This window comes from Talpa europaea, assembly GCF_964194135.1.
Source record: "Talpa europaea genome assembly, chromosome: 16".
NCBI classification, from domain to species: domain Eukaryota; kingdom Metazoa; phylum Chordata; class Mammalia; order Eulipotyphla; family Talpidae; genus Talpa; species Talpa europaea.
The window spans coordinates 20121028-20144612 of record NC_140084.1 but is presented as its reverse complement, the minus strand read 5'-3'; the positions used below and the strand labels follow the sequence as shown (position 1 = coordinate 20144612).

Below are 23585 nucleotides of genomic sequence, written 5' to 3'. Positions count from 1 at the left end.
TGGAGTTTCTGTTTTGCAAGATGAAAACAGTTCTGGAGACGGTTGCACAATCCCCAGAGTGCACTCGGCACTACTCAAGTGCGCACTTAAAAACAGTTAAGAGGGGAATTGTTCGTTGTGTTCTTTACAATGAAAGAAACGAAAAAAAAAAAAAAAAAAAAAAGGCCAGCCCTTCAAAGCAATAGCTCAAACCACTCCAGGGTGCCAGATGCGATTCAAGCTCTTTACATAAAATAACACTAAGTCCAGCTCACAGAATAGGCCAGTGGCCAAGCTGACACCCAGGAAACCCTGCTAATAGAGGAGGTAAAGCCAAAGGTCCAGATTTCTTTTGAGTAGAATAACACTCACTTTCTAGATAGGGAAAATATATGGGCGACTAAATATATGTCCTTCCCCTCTGCAGAAGCTCACAAGCAGGACTTGAATTGAAAGAAGCTTCTGGACTATTCTCAAGGAAAGAACAGCCTGAAACCCTGATTTCCAGCTTGAAACTGTAGCCCGCTCCCTTTCATTTGAGTTTTATTTGCTTTCCCCAAGTGTGGTGGGTTAAGAGTGAACATACACCTCATTCCATCTGCTCGGTTGTCTAAAGACATCAAAACCAAGGCCAACGATCTGCAGCCTCAGGGACAGTGTCATGGGGAGAGAAGGGTGTCGTTGTTTTCTCTTACACTGGCCAAGAATTCAAATTCACTGGAGACACCTGTGAGGATGGGGTTTGGATAGTTGGCAACACCATGGATTATATGTAAGTAGAGTGGGGATGTGAGGGGCGGAGGGGGATTCACTTTGAGCTCTAATGTCAAAACCCCTAGATTCAACCCTGCAGTGCTGCTTTCTAGCTGTAAACTTTGTCCCTGTGTGAGTTACCTTGTTTCCTGTCACCAGTGCAGAGAAATGCCATAGACTGTGTTGGGAAGGATCCCCCCCTGCTGCCCCAATCAGGACACTGTGCCACGGACGACAGTGCTTCAGATGCTCACATCAACAGCATAACTAATGGCGATGATATAAATGCATTTTAATCCTGAGGTCTAAAGCAGTTTTCAGCTTTATACACTCATTTGTGTGTGACCTTCTTTTCCATCTAAAACCCTCACCACAGTTAGCACCAAATGCAAATTCAATTCTTACGCAAAATGCTTTGGCCAAGTCCTCTCTGTGGCATTTGCTGGCCTCTTTGGGTGGCAGGGCTACCACCGCCTTCTCTTTTTCGATATTCTTCACCTCACATTGTTCATCAATCTGGGGGGAGAAGCACAGTTGCTGTTAAGCAAACTGAAGTCTTATACCGACACCATCTTTTTAAGCACGGAGAAATAGCATATATCTGATATGCCCAGCTTGAATTTTTGCAAACTGATGCATATAACCAACCTCCAAGACAAGAAATAGACACAACCAGCTTCCCAAGGCCTCCTCACGCTTCCCACCTGCCTGAAGGTAATGGCCATTTTCGTGTCACCATAGATTAGTTTTGTCAGGGTTTCAACCTCGTATAAATGGTAACAAGCAATACACACTCATTTGTGTGTTGTTTCTTTCATTCGATGTTGTTAGTGAGATCCACATGTGATGATGTGGGTAGCAGTGATTTGCTAATTTTCATGACTGCGTAATATTCCACTGAATGAGCATATCACGATTTACTTATCCATTTTACTGCTGATGGATATTGGGGTTGTTTCTAGTCATTCACTGTTGCTAATATATTTGTTTTTAAAGCAAACATTTAATACAACGGGGACTCACAACTGGAACCTGACAGAGCCAGTTAACACTTGACACATTTAGAACCTTGTGACTTGAATTCCCCAATTCTCAATCAAGTGAACACTGTACCATAGCAAGTGCCCCTGAGGATGACAGATAGCATGACAGCCTGTTCTATGAGATGTTGGAAATAACCCAAATGGGGGGAAGCCAGCTGTATTCTTCATGTCTAGTGTAACAAGGACACACACTGAGATCTCAGAATTAGGAAGGCACTAGGTAAATATGCAAGTTTGTTCCTAGTATTCAGATACCCAGGACCTGATAATGATCTTTTCCTTTTTCACCAGGTGGTTTGGCACTGGGAAGCAGGGTAGTGACTAAGCTCTTCCTTCAGCTGGAAGAGAGATGGCAAATTCCTCTTTTCCTTCTTCCCAGCTCCTCCCCATCACATGTTCTCCCAAAGGCTGGGTTTGCCTAAAAATTCTCTGTAGGCCACACCACCTCCTGGGGCTGCTTCCCACATGTGCTCTGGCCAGGAAGCTGGCAGAGATGTAGAGATTACGCCTATCATTCACCATGCACCTGTTCTTGGGGTACGCAGCCCCCTAAGACAACTTCTTAAGTCAGCGACCCCTTCTTTGCTGCAAGAGACTCACTTTTCTTTTTTTTTTCTTTCTCTCTATATATTTTACATCATTATTCATTTTTGTACCGTATAGACGAGACTCACTTTTAAGGGAGATGTGAGTCACTGCATGAAACGGATGTATTTCCTTTTTCCACAGCTGTCCACATAAAGTTGGACCAAATAAAAGTGCTTAATTCCTGCTCACCCCACAAATGGAGGCAGCCCTGGGCCTAAGGACCTGCCCCTGGCTGTTCTCTAATTTGCCACTGCTTTCTGGCCAATGATCCACCTAACTCATATTTTACACAGCGTCAGGAGGAACCGTGAAACACAAATCCAGTCATGTCTCTCTGCCCTGCCCCCCACACCTGTGGCCTATGCTTGAAATAATTGGACTGATTGCAGTTGCTTTTAGGATAAAAAACCCACACCACACTTTAAAGCAGGGGCCATCTTGCCCCCAGGAGACTTCAGCAATATCTGGGAACTCCTATGGTTGTCAGGCTGGGGTATGGTGAGTGGAGAGAGGTCAGAGATGCTGCCAAGCCCCCTGCCATGTATAGACCAACCCTCTCCATCCCCCACCCCCTGCGACAAAGAGCAAAGGGATACAATGATTATTGTATCTCAATGTCTCCCCAGACCAGATTAGGGAAGGTACCCAACCCTAATCCCACGAGGACTTCATCACAATGATGGCCACAGTTAGTGGGGTCAACTCGGCTGGAGAAGAAGAAAGTAAGGGTCACAGTTACCCAGGAACCATCAGATGGATCTGGTTAGGGAGATGACATGTGAGGTAAACAAGCCCCACTTAGTGCAAATGCTACCTTTTTTCCAAGACTTCCAAAGCAGTCATCCCTAGGCTTGTATCTAGCAGTCACCTAGTGACATCTTAGTCTAGAGGCTCTCAAGGTGTGGTCCTCAGTTCAATAGCATGTGGAACTTGCTAGAAATGTAGGTTCTCAGCTCCCTTGGACCTAATGGAGAAACTCTAGTTGAGGTTGGGTTCTATAGTCTGTGTTCTAACAGGTTCTTCAGAGGATTCTGATGCATTCCCAAGTTGGGGAACCACTCTGGTCTTGTAAAATCATACCTGCCCTAGCTGAGGAGTGAGGACCAGCCACCATAAGTCCTAAAAGCCCCAGTGATGCTAATATGCAGCAGGAGCTGAGCTGAGCTGCCAAGTGCAGCCAAAGAGGGACCCCATGGGCTTCTGTTCTTTAGGGGGCACCATCTTGGAAGACAGCAAAGGCCATGGCCAACAGGTCAAGCTCCAGGAGGGGAGTACCTAGGTGTTTTACTAAGCTTCCTGGAAGGTCTCCCTGTCCTGGGGTGCTGGGAGCCACAACAGGATGCAGGAATGGGGGGCTGAATGGCTGACAGGTTGCCAAGGATCACTGCCATGTGTAGACCAGACAGTGCAGTTGTGGGTTACAGGAACAGGATTTCCTAACAACACACTGCCTTTCTCTGTGGTGTGGGGGTGCTGAACAAAAGCCCCATGGTGGTGGTGGGGGACAGTGCTGCGAAGCACAGCATTCTCTCATCAAATGATTCTTATTGGCTCATTCATCCTGCAGACATGATCCCTCCCCTAAATGGAGAGAAGACACAGCAAGTTGACTTAAAGGAGAGAAACGGGCCTGGTAGGAAAGAAAAGAAAGCCCAGATATACTAGAAGAAACTGTGACCAATGTTAATTTTAACCTCAGAGAAAGAACTTTCCACATGGAGTACAAAACCAGACACCACTAGGGAAAGACTGATACTTTCATGACATAGAGATGACCTTGGCTGTCTTCTGCAAAAAGCACCATGGACAAATCTGAAGACAAAAACCACTGGGAGGTAATGGTGGGGCCTGGGGAGGATATCTACAGCTCTTAACACTAATGAAGAATTTCCCAAGTAAATGAAGATTTCTTCCCTCTGAAAAAGAGAAAAGCTCAGGTTTTAAAACTGGGCAGATGATATGGACTAAGCATTCACAGGAAGCAAATGAATAGCTTTGAAACACAGGAGGATAAACTCACTTAAAATCAGAGATGAACATGGAAATGATGCCAGTAGACACTCTTCACCTATCTGAGAGGCAAAGTTCAAAAAGTCTATAACACGCAGTGCTGGGGAGAGCGAATGTTGGGGGATGGTGTATCAGGACAAGCCCTAATGGGGCTAATTTGGCAGCATCAAAGTTGAAAGGGACTTTACTTTGATGGTAATTTTTTTTCAGGTATTCTTGCTGAAGACTAACAAGTCATCCATTGCAGTGTTAGTCATAAAAGCTGTCTACAGGAAACCACACACACCTCCACAAATAAAGAACTCGTTAAATTGCTTATGGTACTGCTGTGACGTCGAAAACCATGCTGCCACTAAAATAAGGCATGGAAGGTTTTTATTTACCTTATGGGAAAAGTTCGCTGTGTAATGAAGCATGAGCTACACACAGTGATATGCATGGATCTGTGTCCTGGGATGCACTTTCACACCTGCATACATCTGAGTACCCCCTGCCCCACCCTGCCACAACCTAAAATCTCACCCCTGGCAGGAGCTCCCTCGCATCCTCTCAAGGCTCAAAGTCCAAATGTTGATCATCTTTCCAGGGTCTTTGAGCCTTGGAAGACGACAAACATTTGGATTCTGTGTGCATGGATTTGTGTTGCTGTGTCCGAGCCCCACAAATGTGAAATCACACATCCGTTCTCTTTCTTCTGGCTCCCCCTCTCAGTGTCATCTCAGCGAGATTCCCTGCTGGTTCCATGAACGTGGACTTTTGACTACAGATCCCCCTAGGGTGCTGATGTGTGTTTCCAAGGACCCCACCACATGCATACCACCCAGCTCACGTGACCACCCAGGTGCTGGGCATGGGTCACATCCAGTTTGGACAATTATACAAAGCACCCGTAGGGAGATCCACAAGCTGGTCTTTTAACAGAACCAACTGCTCTCCTCTCCTGGGTGCACACCCAGAAGCGGGACAGCCAGGTCCTGGGTGTACACGCCTTTGGGTATAGGAGACTGTGCAAACAGTTTTCCCAAGTGGTGGCACCATTAACAATAGATTGAGAAGGAAGCAAAAAGGGCACGGCATTTGTCGGCAGTGAGCGAGCCGGTGCAAAATGAGAAAAGGGGGTGTGTTTTCTTGTGTCTGCAACCACACCTCGGGCAGGGCCCACAGACACTGGGGTGGGCCAGTGGCTGGCAGACAGTTCCATGAGAGACTTCTGGTGCACATGCCTTTGTACCTTCTAGACCCACAAGTATAATCTGCTGATTCAAAGGGGGGAAACCCAGTCTTTACTGAGCCTAGTGGCAGAGCCAGTGCAGGGCAGAAAGGGAATTCCTGGAGAAAGGGACTTGGGAGAGCCTCGTTGGTGGCACAGGTGGTTGAGCACTGCACTGTGAGGCTGTCCGCAGCCTCTGCAGCATGGGTTAGATCCCCACTGGCCAGGGAGGAACCCACATGGTGAGCAGATCTCTCCTGTCTCACCTGCTGCTCCCCTTAGCAGTGTATTTTGTCAGTGTATTTTGTCTGCCTGTTCTGCTCCCAGCTCTGTCTCTGGTGAATCCTCTCACCCTCCCGCGCATCTGGCCTGTATCCTGGTTCTTGTATAAATAAATAAATCTTAAAAAAAAAAAGAGAAAAAAGGGACTTGGGAGAAGCAAAAGCCTGGTAGATGTGAGCTGGGGAAAGGGGCAGAAGAAGGGCTGGGTGTGCGAGGTTGTGACCAGAGATGAGGCCAGCAGGGCGGGCACAGAGCCACAGGAGCTAAGAGCATCGCTGATGAACTCAGGGGGACCTGCTAGGCCTCCTTTAATGATGGGGGAATACCCTAAAGGTGGAAGACTGGGTAGGTGGGCATGGCCAGACCCACAGCTCATCGATCCCTGCTCCAATTCTAGTCCCCGGCTATCAGCTGTGCAACCCTCAGCAAGTACCTTGACTTCTCTGAGTCTCAGTGTCTCCTCTGTAAAATGGGAATAACGATACCACTCTCCTCGGACTGCTGAGGCAGCTTCAGTTCCAGCCTCAGGTCCAGATGTGTGTCAGAGGTGTTTGCCAGTCCCCAAAATGATATCTAGGAAGTGTTGAGAGACAGACAGACACAGAAAGAGAGAGATGGGAAGGAGATGGCAGTGTAGTGCCAGGGAGCAAAGAACTACCCACCTACGAAACAAGCGTACCAAGCACATATCATGTTTGGGGGTGCCACTGTGATCAGGGGCCAATAGGAGGTTGGCAAGGTGAAGAGAATGGTTTCATTCAGGGAGATTGTGCAACAAGTAAATACACTGAGGATAAAGGGCTTCCTTCTCACTCAGGGGAAGGGGTCATAACTATAGGAAGAGCTGGCACTCACCTGTGGTTACGCGCATGCATGCACACACACACACACACAGATAAAACTAAATTTTTTTAAAAAAAGATTTATTCATTTACGCATACAAGAACTGGGGCACAGAACTGAGGCGTGGCAGGGGGTGAGAGGATTCAGCAGACAAAGTGGGGAACAGAATAGGCAGATTGACTGAAATACACTGCTGAGGGGAGCAGGGGGTGAGTCATGAGAGGTCTGCTGTGCCATGTGGGGAGCTCCCTGGCCGGGGATCAAACTCGTGCTGCAGTGGCTGCGGACAGCTTCATAGGTTGCATCTCAACCCCTTGCGCCACCAGGGAGGCCCCAATAAGGCTAAATTTGGATCTAAGTGTATAAACACACCTACACATATTATGTACACACAAATACACATACACACAGGTGCACACCTTTGTGAACACCCTGCCCTTCCCCTCCCCACTGAGGCGTGGAGCCATAGTCCCGGGTGTGTGAACGCACTGGGCATCCTGTCTTGATTCCCATAAAGAGCTGGGAACCCTGGGAGGCAGGGCAGAGTCCAGGCTGGGGCAGGGAGGCACCAAGGGAACCTGAAATTTCTTGTTAAGTGAGAAAGTAGGAACAGGTTCCACTGTTCCCTCGGAAAAATGTCAAGGGGACACGGAAGTTACTTCGAGGGGCTGCCACTGGCCTGATCTGGAGCATGCTGAGCATCAACGTGAATGATAATGGCAACAGATAACGCACTTGGCAAAATCAGAGGCATCTATGAAGAGGGCAGGGGCACCTCTCTTGGATGCCAGAAAAAGTAATCAACGAGGAGGAATGATAGATGTAGAAAATCCCAGTTTGGCAAATATTGACAGAGAAACAGATTAGGGCAAGAGCCATCGACGGACACAAAACTCAAGAGCGGAAATGGTTTGAGAAACAGGCTGCTGATCTAGTGTCCGTGAGACATTCTCAGAAAATAGTGACTACGGAAGCAAAACCCGGCCAGGCGGACATGGGCCTGGGTGTCTGGAGAGCTCAGTCACTTCACTTTTAAAGTCTCGTGTTTCTGCAGGACTTTTGGTGAGGACTGGATTCACTGTCATGCGCATAAATGTTCACTGGAACGTTGTTCCAAAATGTTGTGAGAAAGGGAACCATGAGCAGGGGCTCCAGCATGTTCTGGAAGGAGGGTGGGGAGGGCAAAGGAGCTGCCCATGGATGAGCTGTGGAGGTGAAAGAGGATGTCCCCGCTATTGTACCCCATTAACAGCTGCTGTGATGGGGTGCTGCTCCACACACCACACACATAGTGACTCACCGCACACCAATGTGCGTCCACAGAAAACACAGACATGGAGAAAGAAGAGACTCATGGCTGGGAAGAGGCAGAACTAGAATTTGCATCGGTGGCAGGGACCATAGACGCTGGTGCTCCACCCTGAGTCTCTCTAGAATAGCACAGAAAGGGGGTCAGGAATGCCCAAGGGAAGCTCCATCTGATGACTGCAAACTGGGAGCAAACGGCACCTCCCCTGAGGCCCTGCAAGCAAAACCTTGGGGGAGTGAAGGAGTTTGAGTGAGAATTTTTACTGTGGTTTATGAAAAAAATTCAAAATTAAAGAAAAACCAACTTCCCTTCTTTAAGAAAGGAAAAAGAGGGAGGCAAGGAATGAAAAATAGGCCCTGGCCCATAAAAGAGCAGACGCAAAAACAACTATTATGAGCATAATTCAAAGGTTAAATGGAAGGCAAAACTCACTCGATGTTAATATGCTGGTATTTGGGGGAGGAAGGTACCCAGAGAAAGGCAGCCCAGGGAGGTGATTTCTGAAACTGGAGACAATGGACTGCTGAGTGAGACTAGCCAGCTCTGTGACGTTGCCTTGCCAACAGGCGCTTCCCAGACCACAGGAAGGAGACCAGCTTGGCTTGGAGCAATTTATGCTTCAGGCTGTGATTGAAAAGCGGCTGATGGAAAGGATAAAAAATGACAAATACAGGAGCATGTGCAGCTTGAGTGCAAGTCTCAGTTTGCCAAGGCTAGCTACCTCGCCCAGGAAATCCTCCCAGATTGCAACCAGTTTGCAGCCACAGTGTCTCTACTGCTCCCCTTCCCCTTCCACCCCCTGCTCCCCTCCTCCCTCCTGCTTTCCTGACACACAGGCTGTGCTCAACTCCTTTCTTACCTGTATTGCTTTCCTGCATGGGGCTTATCTTGACTTGTAATTGTATACTCACAAGCATAATTATTTGATAACTGTCTTCCCCACCAGATAAGCTCCACTGGGGAGGATTAATGTTCTGCTCTATTTTGCCTCTGAAGGGTCTGGCAAACAGGAGGGTGCATGTCAGAGGAACTGGGAGCATCTGACTGTATAGAGCAGAGGCTCTCGGACTCAGTGGGCTTGTTAAAATTCTTACAGCCGGGCCCTTGGGAGAAAAGACCACTTTAGGAGAAAAACTGACCTAAAGAAGCCATCGACAGAGTCTGGGAGGCTCAGCAGAATGGTCTGTGTGCAGACTGAACAACAGGAAACCAAAGAGCAAGAAGCTGCCAGCCTCTCCATGACTGACCGTGACCATGACCTGCCTTGGAGGTCCAGCCTCCGATTCGCGGTCATTCTCGAGAAGCGGGGACCTGCATTTCCGTTTCACACCAGACCCTGCAAATGATGTAACCTGCTTCCACCACTGAGTGCCTCTCTCCGCACAAGGTCAAGAACTGAGTCAAGGTCAGAAAGGAAGGGCAGCGGTGGATTCTTAACAAAGATGATCACATTGTAAATGAGGCATTGTCCAAACAGTTTCAACACATTGGCTTATGTATTTTTTTTCATTACTACATTCATGGGAGACTCACACACAAAGAACTGCACTGAATATTCACACACATTATCTAATGTGCAAAAAGCCAGACATGGGGGAGGAATTGCAAGGTCAGATGGGAATTTCACTGATTCTTACAACAAAGCTCCACTTTCAGACGTGGGTGTAGGGATATGGGGAGATTTTGTGTATTTGCTTAAACTCACATAGCAAGTGATGCCCCCCGGCTCCAATGTTGGCCCCATACCAACACCTCCTGCTTAGCAGTGGTCTCCAGGACAGTATTTCCCCTACCCCCACCAGCGGCCCCAAATTCAGTCTAGCTGGAGAGGCAAAGGCATGGGATCTTGAGAGGTATCTGGGGCCCAGCTCAAGAATAATCAGATGTACTTAATATGGCAGTTTGCTTTGAACAGTTTGAAATGTAAAGAATGATGCTAGTCTGTCCTAGATGTTTCAAGGCTCCCTTCTGCCGCGGGGCCGGCAGAACCTTTCACTTGAGTACCTCCTCCATGTCATGCACTTGAGCTTCAAGTTGGGCCCAACATATGTTCTCTGTGCTCTGTTTTCTATCAGTGGGGATGGGGGTGCCCCTGGGGAGATGGCCACACTGGGAGGACACATCCCTCTACTTCCTACCTGGGGACTTGGGGTTAATAAACATGACTTCCCCATGTGGCCTACAGTCCCCCCACCCAGAAACCCTTCAAGATATTATCTATAGGGAGCAAGGGTTAGGGGCTGAATTGTGTCCCCCTCCAAATTCATATATAGAAGATCCAAAATTTAGAGATAGGCCCTTTAGAGGGGTGATTTGATTAAAATAAGGTTCCAAGAATGGCCCTGAACACCACAACTGGTGTCCAGCAAGCAGAGACCACAGAGCCACGGGTAACATGAGGGAAGACCACGAGAGCCCACAGGCAGCGGACAACCAGCACAGGCCCGGAGGAGGGGCTGAGAGAGGCCAACCCTGCCCACCCCTTGATCTTGATCTTGGACTTCCAGCCTCCACCACTGTGAGCAAAGACATTTCTGTGACCAGGCAGCCCTATTGCTTTGTAATGTTTAAGTGTAATAAAGACATGCTATTTAAAGGTGACACAAGACCTGGACAGCAAAAACATGATGAACAGGACAGAGACGCTCATAGCTACCAATGGGATGGATGGCTTGCAGACTCAAAGTAGAAGTAGTCTTCTGACCTCTTTTGGGGGGTGGCCCTGAAGAAGTCACGTGCCCTCTCAGAGCCTGCATGTCATCCCCTGAAAAATGGGGATAAGAGGAGCTACTCCCGGAGTTGTGAGGCAGACAGGAGTTAATGTGGTGACATCTTAGACCTCTAATAAACACCAATCGCCCGCAAGGCCAGGCTGCCTACTATAGCACAGACTGCATCCTCCAGCCACGAGAAGGCAGGCGATCTCGCCCACAGCCCCACACCTTCCCGCCCTGGACATCTGCCCTGGCAGCCAGCATTCTCTTACTTGCTCATGTTCTCATCATGGTCACTCACAGTGACTTGGAAATGGGCCGTAGGAGCCCAGGCCTCTGAAGTGTCCACAGGCCCAGGCTGACCAGGGGACAGGCCAAAGAACCGCTAGCACTCCAGAAGAAAACCTCACTGCTCTTTCTCTTTCCCACTGGGCAGGAGACCAGTGTGGTTGAAAAGGGTCCGTCCATACCCAGCAGGGGTCTTGCATGGGGTTTGATGCTTGGTGGTCACCACGTTGACCCTCTTCATCTTGAACCTGAGGTTCTTCTGGGTGGTTGATTCCCAACAATGTACAGTGATGAGACACCAGTGCCCACACCTGCATCTGGGACAACAGTCCCTGACATGCAGCAGAGCTCCTGGTGCTACTGGTGAACTGTGTGGGAATCAACACCACGTGGAGACAGGCCCTCACAGCACCCACTGCTCAGCTGTGCTCAACAGCCTGGGCCGGTTGGATAGTTACCCAGTGGGGTCTTGAAAACCAGCACCCACAGTGCTGACTGGCACCTGGAGTCCCACCCCAATTCTGAACATGTTGAAATGCCTCTCTGGCCCATATACATGTCATCAGACATCATCCCCATGAACAAGAGCGGAATCAAAATTCTGAGTCTAGACTAGAACTCCAGACTAGCAATGCTAACAAAAACAGGGGAGCAGACAGTGTGCATGTGTGGTTCTGGTTTTTCTGTGAATGATCTTTTTTTTTAAAAAAGATTTATTTATTTATACAAGAACTGGGGTACAGGCCATACGCGCGGGAAGTGAGAGGATTCACCAGAGACAGAGCGGGGAACAGAACAGGCAGACTGACGAAATACACCGCTGAGGGGAGCAGCGGGTGAGACAGGAGAGGTCTGCTGTGCCATGTGGGATTCTTGCCGGCAGACCGGGATCGAACCCACGCTGCAAAGGCTGCGGGACAGCTTCACAGTGCAGCGCTCAACCTCCTGCGCCACCACAGAGGCCCTGAATGATCTTTTTTAAGGAACTATTTCTTCTACCATGTGATGCACAGCCTCCAAACCAGTCCCCATCTTGTGCCAGCCCATCCACGTCAGCACAGCCACACTTGCTTCCAGTAGCCAGATCACAGCAGGAGCCCAGGAGCTCTCTCTCCCAAGACTCGTTTAGCAAACACCTGTGGCTGCCAGGCCTTTATGAGTGTTCCCTCACTCTCTCTGAATTGTTCACCCTTGGGGAGCCCTGAGGCTGCCCGGTGCAGAGGCCCCTATAGCCAGCATCAGAGGCCTGCAGCACGAGAATGAGGTTGCGAGTGGATCCACCCCCTCCTGCCCAGCGAGCCTTCTGATGAGACCACAGCCCAGGCACAGCAGTTCAGTCTCCTTGTGATAGGCCTTGCCCCAGGAGTGTCCATCACCAGACCCTGAGCCACAACCAGACCCTGATCCACAGAAACCATGAGATAATAAGTGTTCTAAGCCACCAAATTTTGAAGTGATTATACAGCAATAGACCACAGGTACAACCATTCACCATCACTGGTGGAGCTTCAATAGAACATTGCCAGTCACGTTGAGATGCTCCACTTGCACTTCATAATTTTATTATAAACCGGGCTTGATTTTATTGAGTGGGGTTAGACACACAAGCCATGCTTACTGCAAGTTTTATGCTCCTACTTATTTAAGTCACATTTTGATACTGATAAATTAACACTGGGCATTGGGTTACTTTCCAGACATCATATTTTACTAAATTTTGAGAAATAGTAATGTTTTGTGTGTGTGAGTGCAAGTCATCCATTGAAAAGTATGTATGTGTAAGCCTCTGTTAAGAATGTGGGTATGAGAGACAGCACCCCAGGTTAAGGATGTGTGTGTGTGTGTGTGCACGCGCCCAGGTTAAGGAAGTGTATGTGTGTACCTAAGTCTCAAAACTCCCTCCTGCACCTTCCGCTGCATCCTGGGCGTGGTCTCTTACAAGCGCCAGTGCACCGCCCATGTCACTCTGAGGGCAGCGCTCCTAGCATCTGGCACACCTGGCACAGTGGAGGAGTGTTGTACTCTGACCAACGCTCTCAGGATAAAGCCCCACTTCTGCCTGGAGGCCACAGACTCTGAGCAGCTCACCTCTGCAGCCTCATCATTCACCAGCACATCCTTCACCTGGCCCCCAGAACTTTCCATAAGCTCTGCACTTCACCCAGCAACGGCCCCCATCCTCCTACGAGCCCTCAGCATCCCTTCTCCCTGGCCGCTGGGACATGCAAGTCACCAAACAGCTGGCTGGGATCTCCGGGGCCTGTCTCTGGCCCCGGGACGGGGCATCTTCTCTCCCCCACCCTTGGCATGCAGCCTCGCTCCACACACAGCAGTGGCTTGTGCAGGGGTGCGCGTCCGCTGGAACTCTGGCTCATCCTGCAGTCCCAGGAAGGTGAATCAGTCACCAACCGGGAAGGCGGTTTGAGGTGGAGGCGTGGCCGTCTCAGCCCAGAGATGGGAGCCTGCCGGTCAAAGACAACTTGCCTGGAGCTGGCACCAAGTCATCCAGGCGGCAGGAATTTCTGGTCCGACACTCTCCTTACCCAACTCCAGGTCAGCAGAGAGCAGCCTTTCCCCAGTAATTAAAGGGTCTCCCCAACACCTGTCTTATTATATTGGCAACACAGCGAGATCCAGTCTTCCAGCTGTGAGACGCTTCTCACGCAGGGACCTCCCTAGCGTCGTCTCAACCACCTGTCCCCTGCCCACTCTGCTCTCCTCCCTCCACCCAGGTGTACAGCTGCACCTCAGTGCCGGGTCCCACTCCAGCCACCGCCCCCCTCTACCCCGTGATCACAGTGAGAAAGGTCTGCTCCAGTGAAAAGACTCAGAAGCCCCAGCCATGACCGGTACTATAACTGGGCGACTCCGCAGAGGGGCTGGGAGCTTTTGAGGTACCGAGGATATCGAAAACCACTAGCGCTCACAAAGGACAATTACAACTCCGTGGTCTCGCGTGCTGTGAGTGAACACGGCTTCTGCTAAAATTTTCTGGAGAGCGGGAGTTCAAATCTTAAGATGAAAAGAGGAGACAGAGGAGGCTGGGCTGAGAGCTGCGCTGGCAGGAAGCAGGCAGGCTGTCCTGGGGGGCCTCCCTCATCACACTTCCCATTCACCTTGACGGCCACTTCCTGGACTTGCTCAAGGTTGCCTAGAGAGACAGGACACTTTGTTTCTCAGCTTGCCTTCGCTGCTGGCAGCCTGGGTCACCAGTCACGCCATCACTCCACACTGCCAAATGATCGCACACCCCTGTGGGGTGTCACTGAGAGCTCCAAAGTGCACAACCAGGCGGAAAAGCCCACACACTTTACAGACCAGTGAAGACCTGGGCCCGGTGAAGGCTGCTTGGAAAAACTTGGGGGAGTGATGCCCACCTGGATGCAGAGATTAAATTCACCCTAGGTCACTTCACTATTCATGTTACATCATCCCCATACCTGGCACACCTGGATATCCTACAGAAGTGACTGTAACCCACACACACCAGAAGTATTTGAAAAGCACCCAACTTGTAAAAATCAAAAGATAGAACGAAAGATAGGAAATGTAATATAGAAGGGCAACCATGTTGGCAAACCACCTCCAAATGCCCACGACGCACCACATTGAGTGAGAGAACTGGATCTCAGCAAAATAATCAAACTCTATCCCCCGACCCGTTTAACACACAGGTCACTCAGAAAACGAGATTATTTGAGAACTGCCAGTTGCACAGTCCATCCACTGTAATGCCAGAAATCTCACATCAACATCCAGGTATAAAAGACTATTATTATTTAAATATGCACATATTTAACAATCATATAACCAAGCTGTTTTGACTGTCGTCAGGCTTTGGGAGAAAAATTAAATACCTTTAGTCAAGTTTTTTCAGCTGATCTTTTTCATCTAGAAGTAAATTTAATGGAAACTAGACTTGTGACAAGCATAAAGTATTATATACAGATGTTGATATTAAAGTCCCCACAACTGAAACCAGTACATTATAAACCAATGTTATGTCAATTAAAATGATATTAAAGTAAACGTAAGTTTGAGGTTTCCCTGCTGAGGCCACATGGCAGGGCTGTGTTCTCATGAGCATCTCCAGGGGATTACTTCTGGATTTTACTTTTGAGCCTCTGATTAAGCTTAAAAGTAAAAGCAAATGCAATGGGAAGAGGCTTTAGCAGAAATTCCATGCTCTTTGCTCCTTCACGCAAGTTCTACCTAGCAAGTTGAGGTTTCAGTGGTTGGCTCTCTGTCACCTGTCACCTCTGCTGTCCCTCCTGCCTTTCCTAGTCAGAAGGGCTTTATTTGACAACTGTTTTTCTGCCAGTAAATATCCCCTGTCCCAGAATCCTGTTGCTTTTATCCTAGATGGTTCCCTGGAGGCTGCAAACACAAATTTGGGAGGCTTTAAAAGCCACACTGCAGCTGTGGAAAGTAAAGCTGGGAGGCGTGGTGACTTTGGCTTGCTTTTCACCATTATTGCTACTGTTATTGCAAAAAACTTTGCGCAACAGTTTTTGCTTTTTTCTTTTTACATAGTTTTCATCTCTCCCCCTACCCCCACCCCGGCCCTTTTCAAGGAGCTTTTTAAAGTTCATACAGCAGTCTGGGTCTGGAGAACCAGAAATTTTAATTCCCTGGAGTCGAAGAAGCCTAGGTTAAGTTCCCAGTTCCGTCCTTTGCTAGTTGTGTGCCTCTTAAGAGACACAGTTATCTTCGCTGGACCTGTTTCACATCTGCAAAATGGGCTATCTTATTCGGGTTTAATGGGGACACCTCAGCCCAAAGAGACAACAGCAGCTGGCGGTTGCTATGAAGGCGGCTTCTTTCCAGAGCCAGGGGGCTGAGGCTGGCTGGCCGGGACAGCCCATTGAGTGCACACGTTTTGGCGGCGGGATGGGGGATGGGGGTCAGTTCACAAAGCCCGGCGCCAATCGTCCAGACTCACCAAGGTTTCCAACTCGCCCCTCTCCAGAGACTCGTACTTGTGGCCCGCGCGCGAGAAGGAGAATTTTTGCAGGAACTTGGAGAAGCGTCGCTCGACCATGGTGACCGGACGGAGGCCCCTCGCCCAGCCTCGCGTCCAGTCGGCAGCCGCCTCTGCCTGCGGCCCTCAGTTGCTGGCGAGGCCGTGGCTAGAAGCGCGCGCCCAAATCTCCTGGGCCTGGCCCAGGTTACCAGGTAGCCGCCTACCTGCCCGCCGCAGGTGAGCCCGCCTCCAGGGCGGGGCTGCGCACCGGGCGGCGCCGCACGCACCTGGCGCCTCCCCGCCCCGCGAGCTCGCCAGGGACTCCCGAGCCCTGCGGGCCGCGGGCGGCCCAGGGATCCTCAGACGCCGGCCCTTTCCCAAACTTGCAGATCATGAGAATCACCTGGAGGCGGGAGGGGGAGGGGCGATGTGAATGAGCAAACGCTGGCGTATTCTCAGACCGCTCCCTACCCTGAGTCACTGCTCTGGGGCAGGCAGGAAGCTGAGTTTTTAACAACACCCAGGTGAGTGTGGCCAACTTGAGGCGCTGGGAGCACGGGACCTGGAACTGAATCAGACTCCTAAGTGCTGCCGCACAGCTCTGGACTAGCCACCTGGGCTCTGTGGGCCAGGGTCTCTGAGATTGAAGAGGGCTAAAACTCACCCCTCCAAACCCCACACCCCAAACCCTGCCTGCAGGCTGTGCAGTCTACATGCTCTTGTGCACTGTCCTCTGCAGTGAGGGCGCCTGCACTTGCCAGTGTGGGCACAGGGCCTAAGTTTACTATCCTATCAAGTGACTTGACCATGTAGCACCTCCTTCACAGTGAAATCCAGAAGATTCCATGAACTGTGCTGATAGGAACAGTTGGAGCAGAGCTGGATGGCATCGGCATTATCATCATCATCAACATCTCTTCTCAGGGGTGTTGCCCCAATAGCTCTCTAGTATGCGGGTGAGTGTGCAGTGTGGCTGGTTCTGAACATCCGGGTGCCCATGTTCAAAGGGTAAGGGCTTGGGCTTCAGGGGGCCTGGCCTTCGTAACAAGACCCATCGCTTCATAGAGGTGGCTTTGAGGAAGGTTGAATCAACCTCAGGGCTATCGAGCAGGCTATTTGAGTGTGTCCACTTCATGGTGCCACCCCCTTTTTGTTAGGGGGAAAGGATGTCCTGAGATAATTCCATACAGGCTTTGTGGACTCCACCCCCACACTAGACTGGAACCCTGGAAAATTTTCATCTGAGACTGTATCCCAGCATCCATATGTTTGATCTTCATCACCATGGAAATGGTGGCAAAAAGTGAAAGGGGAGAATTGTTAGGGGGAAAGGAGGTCCTGAGATAATCCCATACAGGCTTTGTGGACCCCACCCCCACTCCAGACTAAAGCCATCAAGACATTGGGAAAGACAAATCCCGTCACCACCAAAGGGAAGGTGGCTGGGACCTGAGGGTGGAGTTGGGCAGCCAGGTTGAATATAAAAACCAAGCACGTGGGCCTTGGGGCTCTCGCTATGCTCACCTCCTGGCTTCACGGCTCCTGGCTCACGGCCAGCTCTCAGAGCGCCATTTTGAAATTCCTGATCGGCGGATCGGGTAGGACTCATTTAAAACTTTGTCTCCCACTTTTCTCCCTGAGCTGTACATTTCCTCATTTCCCCTTCCCTTGTAAATAAACCTTTTATTAACCTTTCATGTGTGCCTGCAGTAGAGCATTGATAAGTCCTTTTAAGTGCGCAGGTGAGGACCCACAGACAGGCACCCCGTTTTGTATCGGGGTTGCTCTACAACATTTTGAGCAATTATTTGCCCCCAGTCTCAGCTGTCCCTCCAAAGGTGGCAACTCCAACCTGACAGGCAATGTCAGTTTCTCCTGCCTCTCTTCCCTTTCCCTAAATAAGTGGCACCACCCACCAACTTCACCAAAGTCCCAGGGACAACAGAGAAAGCCAGACTCCGGTGAGTCACTGTGGATTGGAATCCCAGGCCTGCTCCTTCCAAATGTGTGACCTTGGGCACCTTTCTTCCCCTCCCTCTACCTCAGTTTATTCATCTATAAAATGGGGTTGACGCTACCTACCGGTGTGGGTTAGGGGCCCAGCAGACAACAGACGTCAACTCAAACCCAGTGATTTGGGAGTGTTTGATAAATAGATTGTTTACAAAGGCATGGGGCAGGGTGCAGAGAAACCAGATGGTGTTTGTGCAGTTAGCCAAGGTCAGCAACAGCAAGGACAAAGCCTGGAGGAAGGGGAGAGAGCAGTCACCAGGAGAGGGAAGTTGCATGGAGCCGAGAACTTCAGTGGAGAGGAATGGAGGGGAAGCCACAGGTGCAGACCCCAAAATGAGAATCCCAAGAAGGGAGTGGGCTTGGCAGTGGAGGGGTGATACGCAGAACCGATGACAGTCCTGCCGTGCAGGCCTGAGATAACACTGGTGTAGACAGTGTCTAGTGATGTAGTAGGTCCTCAGGAAGTCCTATTATTAATACAAAGGATAGGTGGGAACTAGGCTCAGATATGTCCTAGGCCCTTCCCCACTGGCATGCTGGGAATGTAAAATAGTACTCGGTCCAGGAAGAACGCCTCGTTGGCAACGAACCTCATGCTTTGCCAAGGCGTTCACCAGGCCTTGTTTCTGCAGAGGGTGCTGGAGCTGCCCTGAGCAGAGTGTGATGTAGTGGTCAAATGCCTCTCCCGTCAACCCCAGCCTCCTAGACCCCATCACTGTGACCCCTGCTCCAGTTCAGAGAAGTCAAGGCTGGAATTCAGGGATCAGCTTGAGAATGTCCAGGTCACCCAGGAGAGAAGTGGATGTTGTGAAACAACAGACTGGGATGAAAACAAAAATGAAGTGGACCACAGAGAAAACAGTTAAAGCACCAGCTTTGTGAGTGGGAGCAGCTGAATGGGCACTCTTAGGCTTAAACAGCTTTGTTTTTTGTTTTTTTTTTTTTGTGTTGTGATCAGAAAATATAGCTTGCACGCGTCTACTAAATTTTGTTTAATTTATCAAGACTTAGTACCTGCTTTGTGTGCAAATTCTGTATTTTAATGGCTCTAGAAAAGTTAATACATTCTTCTGAAGCATATCAATGAGCTGAACTCTTGCTTGCAAGTTAGTTCTGTGTTTATTCAAGGTTTCTAGTTATAATACATTGTTCAAGTCATTATTTATTTTTGACTACTTGATCTGACAGAGGAAGATAATGAAGAGTCTAAAATTCCCCAGTCTAGTGACTTTCCTGTCCATTTATTCCTTTTATGTCGGCATTTTTTGCTTTCCATATTACGCAGCCCTGTTGTTAGTGCACGTGATTTACCTTTTCATTATAACATTTGTAATTGTTGAATGCCATCTCTAGCTTGTTAAAATGTTTTAATTCTACTTTGCAGAGTTACTATTTCTTCCCCATGGCGTAAAGCAATGTGCTCTGCTCTTGATGTCTCCTTTGTCGTTGCTGTGTCTCATTCTCCCCCAGATCACGCAGTGTGCGCGGGGGACACTCTTCCATCTTCCTCACTGTGCATCTGTCCAGTGTCTGTCGTGGTAAGTAATATTCCTAAAACTTGGTAAATGCCCAAAGGTAGTTACTGGATATATCTCATAAAAAGCAGATCATTGACATTTGTTTCTAACCTGAGCTCATCTGCTGTTTCATAGGGGATGTACCATGTCTTTATTGTTACGGATGTCACCACTCATCTGACTTCTCTCGCCCTCGTTCAGGCTGTTTCCATGCACTTTGAGGCAAACACTCTATTTGCTGTCATCTTTAACTTTGATATCAGAAAAAACATTCCACTGAAAATTCTGTCAGGAAATATCTGAAAGCATTTCAGAAATACAAATATTTATACTATCTCTTTTTTCTATATACTTTTTTATTAATTAATTTTTTTTCTTGGGCCTCCCTGGTGGCGCAAGGGGTTGAGCACTGCACTATGAAGCAATCTGCAGCCTCTGCAGCATGAGTTCGCTCCCCGGCCAGCCAGGGAGCAACCCACATGGTGAAGCAGAACTCTCCTGTCTCGCCCGCTGCTCCCTTCAGCAGTGTCTTTCGGTCAGTCTGCCTGTTCTGTTCCCCGCTCTGTCTCTGGTGAATCCTCTCACCCCCTGCACCTCTGGCCTGCACCCCAGCTCTTGTATGCATAAATAAATAAATCTTTAAAAAAATTTTTTTTCTTACATCGCTGTAGTCCTCACAGTTCTCCCGCCACCATATCACCCATGAACCATCATATACTATCTCTTTGATTCTCTTTTGCAGATGTAAAGGAATTTTGTTTGTGATGTTCATTTTTCTAACTTTTGCTCCTTTCAATATTCTTATTAAACTAATTACCCAAATTCTTTTTTTAATGTTTTTATGTTGTCATGTTTTGTTGTTTTTGTGTATTCTCCATTTTCTCCCAGAAAGCATGCTTGCGATTGATACTTGTTTTCACTATCCTTCCCGAGTTCTGCCACTTTATTTGGATTACATGGTCATCACCAACTTCGATATTTTTTCCTTCAAGATTTTTTCCCCTACCTTCAGCCTGCTGAATTATCTAGAGTCCATTCTTAAGAACCAATTCAGACAAGATAGATTGCTGGAAACTCTCTGACGTTTGCATAAAGGGAGCCTGATGTTTTGGTCATAGAGCATAGAGAGTCAAGGGCGGGACTTGGCCAAAAGCATCCAGCCTTTCTTGAAATATCTGCTCTGCATGTATACCTTGAACAATGAGGTCACACTCTTCAACTCCCATTCACTCTCGGTAGGAAAGTGGTGTCACTTCATTACTCTTAAATGATCTCCCAACAATGCACTCTGTCAGGAAGTTTTGATGCAATCCCAAGGCACCTGAAGTTTATTTGGTAACCTCACTTGCAAATTATAAAACTGGCATTTGAAGGCATTCTTTTCAGGAAGGGTATCGCAGTTGCCTTTTTTTTTTGGTTCGAAGTTTGACTCTTAATTTGAAGTTTTGGCTCTTTACATAAATCCTCAATCCTATTTTTTAAAAATAGCTATGCACACAAGCAATGACAGAACCATTTTAGAGATGAAGAAATTGGAGTTTAGGGAGGTGAGGCCACTGTCATTCATCTTGCAAATATTTTAAAGCACCTGCTATGTGGCACTAATGATAAGGCCCTGAACACAACAGATTGTATCCTGTAATCTCATATCTTATCTCCTAGTGGGTGTGAAGGTGGCAAACAAATCTTATGTAATGCACATGTGCAAAGTCAGGCAATGGACGCAGTGGGCTGAGTAATGGCCCCTCCAAACACCTGACACATCCCAACCCCCAGAAACTGAATGCAATTTTATTTGCAAAAAGAGTCCTTGAAGACACCATTAAGTTAAGAATCTCAAGATGAGATCCTTCTGGATGAATTGGGTGAGCCTAAATCCAATGGCTGGTGTCTTTATAAGAGACAGAAAAGGAGACAGACATGGCAGAGAAGGCTTGTGTAGATGGAGGCAGAGGCTGGAGAGGTGAAGCTATGAGCCAAGGACACCTGGGTGACCAGATATATAGGACAGTCCCCTGGAGCCTCTGAAGGGAGCCTGGCTCCACTGAACATTGATTTCTGACTTCTGGCCTCCAGAACAGTGAGAGAAGACATTATTGTGGTTTCAAGACTGCCCAGGGTGTAGCAATTTGCTGGGGCAGCCCAGTCCCAGGCACCCATAGTCTGAGCAATGCCAAGAAGACAGTAGACCAGACAGGGACTGGAGTGCATGGCTAGAGCTGTCAGGAGAGATGATATTTGAGCAGGAGCCTGAATGAGGTGAGACATGACCCTGGTAGCTCCGTGACGGGGACACAGAGGCAAAGCCTTGGGTGAAAACTTGCTTAGTGGGTGTCACCATAGTAACACAAGACCTGCTCTGTGCATCAATCCACAAGTCTGTACCAGAGCTGTGGCCATGCACACACACTCACACACCCATACACACTCACACACACAGCCTGCTTCCAGGCTCACTGCAATGCATGTCATCCTCTTGTCACCTGGAGGAAGGGGGCTGAGCCCTTCATACAGCTCCGGACATATTTGGCTTCCAAGGGACTTCATTCTATCAGGAGGACAAGGCTCTGCCCCCAGGAGCATGACACCAGGTGCTAAATGGGTGCATCTTGGGACTTACTCAATGCCCAAAGGTGAACAGATGGCACAGCAGACAGGGGTGCCTCCTCCAACACCGTGGCAGATACCACATTCAATCCTTTGGGGGCATTTTCTCATGGGCCAGGGCAGGCCTGGCAATCGTCGTCACACCTTATACAGCTACCAACAATTGCTTAGGTCCAGCCCATGAATAACTATTGCTTAGGTCCAGCCCATGAATATTCTGCCCATGAATAACCTATTGCTTAGGTCCAGCCCATGAATAACTCAGTTAACAAAATGATCAGAAGAGGAAGGAGAGCTCTTGGATGGGAGAGTGACAGAAGCCTTGTAGGAGGGGTGATATGGCTGAACGAGAAGATTTCTGTATTTGCAGGAGGGCTCGCTCTTGGTGTGCACATCCCATGGGTCTTAACACAAGCACAATGTTGTGTCTCCACCATCACATTATCACACAGAACAGGTTGGCTGGCTACATAGCCCCTATGTGCCACCCTCCGCCCCCCACCCCGCCCCCATCAACCACAAATCTGTTTGCTTCTCTAGAGTTTTGCCTTCTCCAAGATGTCCTCGTGTTGGAAATTCAACTCCCTCTTAAAATCTACTTTCATTTTAAAAATTCAGAAGCACCCAGACTCATCATCCAGAGTCAAGGGAATTCCAGCCCAAAGCAGAGTCCCCGAGACATCCATCCACAAGGTCACCAATTCCTGCTCCTGAAAAACGGACATCAGAGCAAGTCTCTGCCCTGCCAGAAGCCCTCGAGGCCCCACCACAGGTGGAGTGTGCGCACCTTTGAGTGGAGGTGGCTGGCTGCGCTCCATACCCTGGGCCACAGACACAGCCTTACAGAGGGCTGGCTTTCCAAGATGTACCATGGTCTGAAAATATTACCTACAATCAGCTTTGAGAGACCACAGTCACATAGCTTCTCTTACAGTCTATTGTTACTATTGTTCTATTTGGTTACTAGTTATTGCTAATCTCTTGCAACAAGGTCTCACTAGGGTTGGGTAGTAGCCACACTTCAGGATCCACTGGGGGTCTTTGGAGGTACCTCCATTGGACAAGGAGGGGTTGTAAGGAGTTCGTGCACCCACCCCACAGTCATGGATCAACTTCCCTAACACCCAGTGTGGGCGGGGAGAGAGGGGGGTGCAAGCTCTGAGACCTGCTCCTCCCTGTTTCCCAGGGAGCTCCCAAGTCGGGACCCAGCTCCCAGGGGTAAGCACAGTGACAGCACCCCTTCCCCATTTCACTTCCCCACTTTCTCCTACTCTTTCCTGGGATCACCTCCAGGAAGCCAGCATCTCACCCTAGGGTGGGGAGCGCGATAGCAAGATCAGCCCTGCATTATCTGGCCCCATCTGCCACCCCACTCCTCCTGCCCTGGCAACCCCACCTCCTGACTGTTTGCAAAACCACCTGAGCTCAGTTCAGCCTCCAGCCTTTGAACTCCACAGGTCCCTAGC

At 49.0% G+C, this 23585-nt stretch overlaps 1 protein-coding gene across 1 annotated transcript in view; it reads right to left on the bottom strand.

Annotated features, from left to right (window-relative positions):
• ATP2C2 (ATPase secretory pathway Ca2+ transporting 2) overlaps positions 1-16060 on the bottom strand; it is a gene marked incomplete at both ends in the record, with an annotated part of 49514 nt that extends 33454 nt beyond the window's left edge. Inside the window, 2 exons of the mRNA XM_084256843.1 lie at positions 1138-1248; positions 15962-16060. Of these exons, the coding sequence (XP_084112969.1) occupies positions 1138-1248; positions 15962-16060 (210 nt within the window). The remainder of the gene's footprint in view (positions 1-1137; positions 1249-15961) is intronic.
• Positions 16061-23585: the final 7525 nt, after the last annotated feature.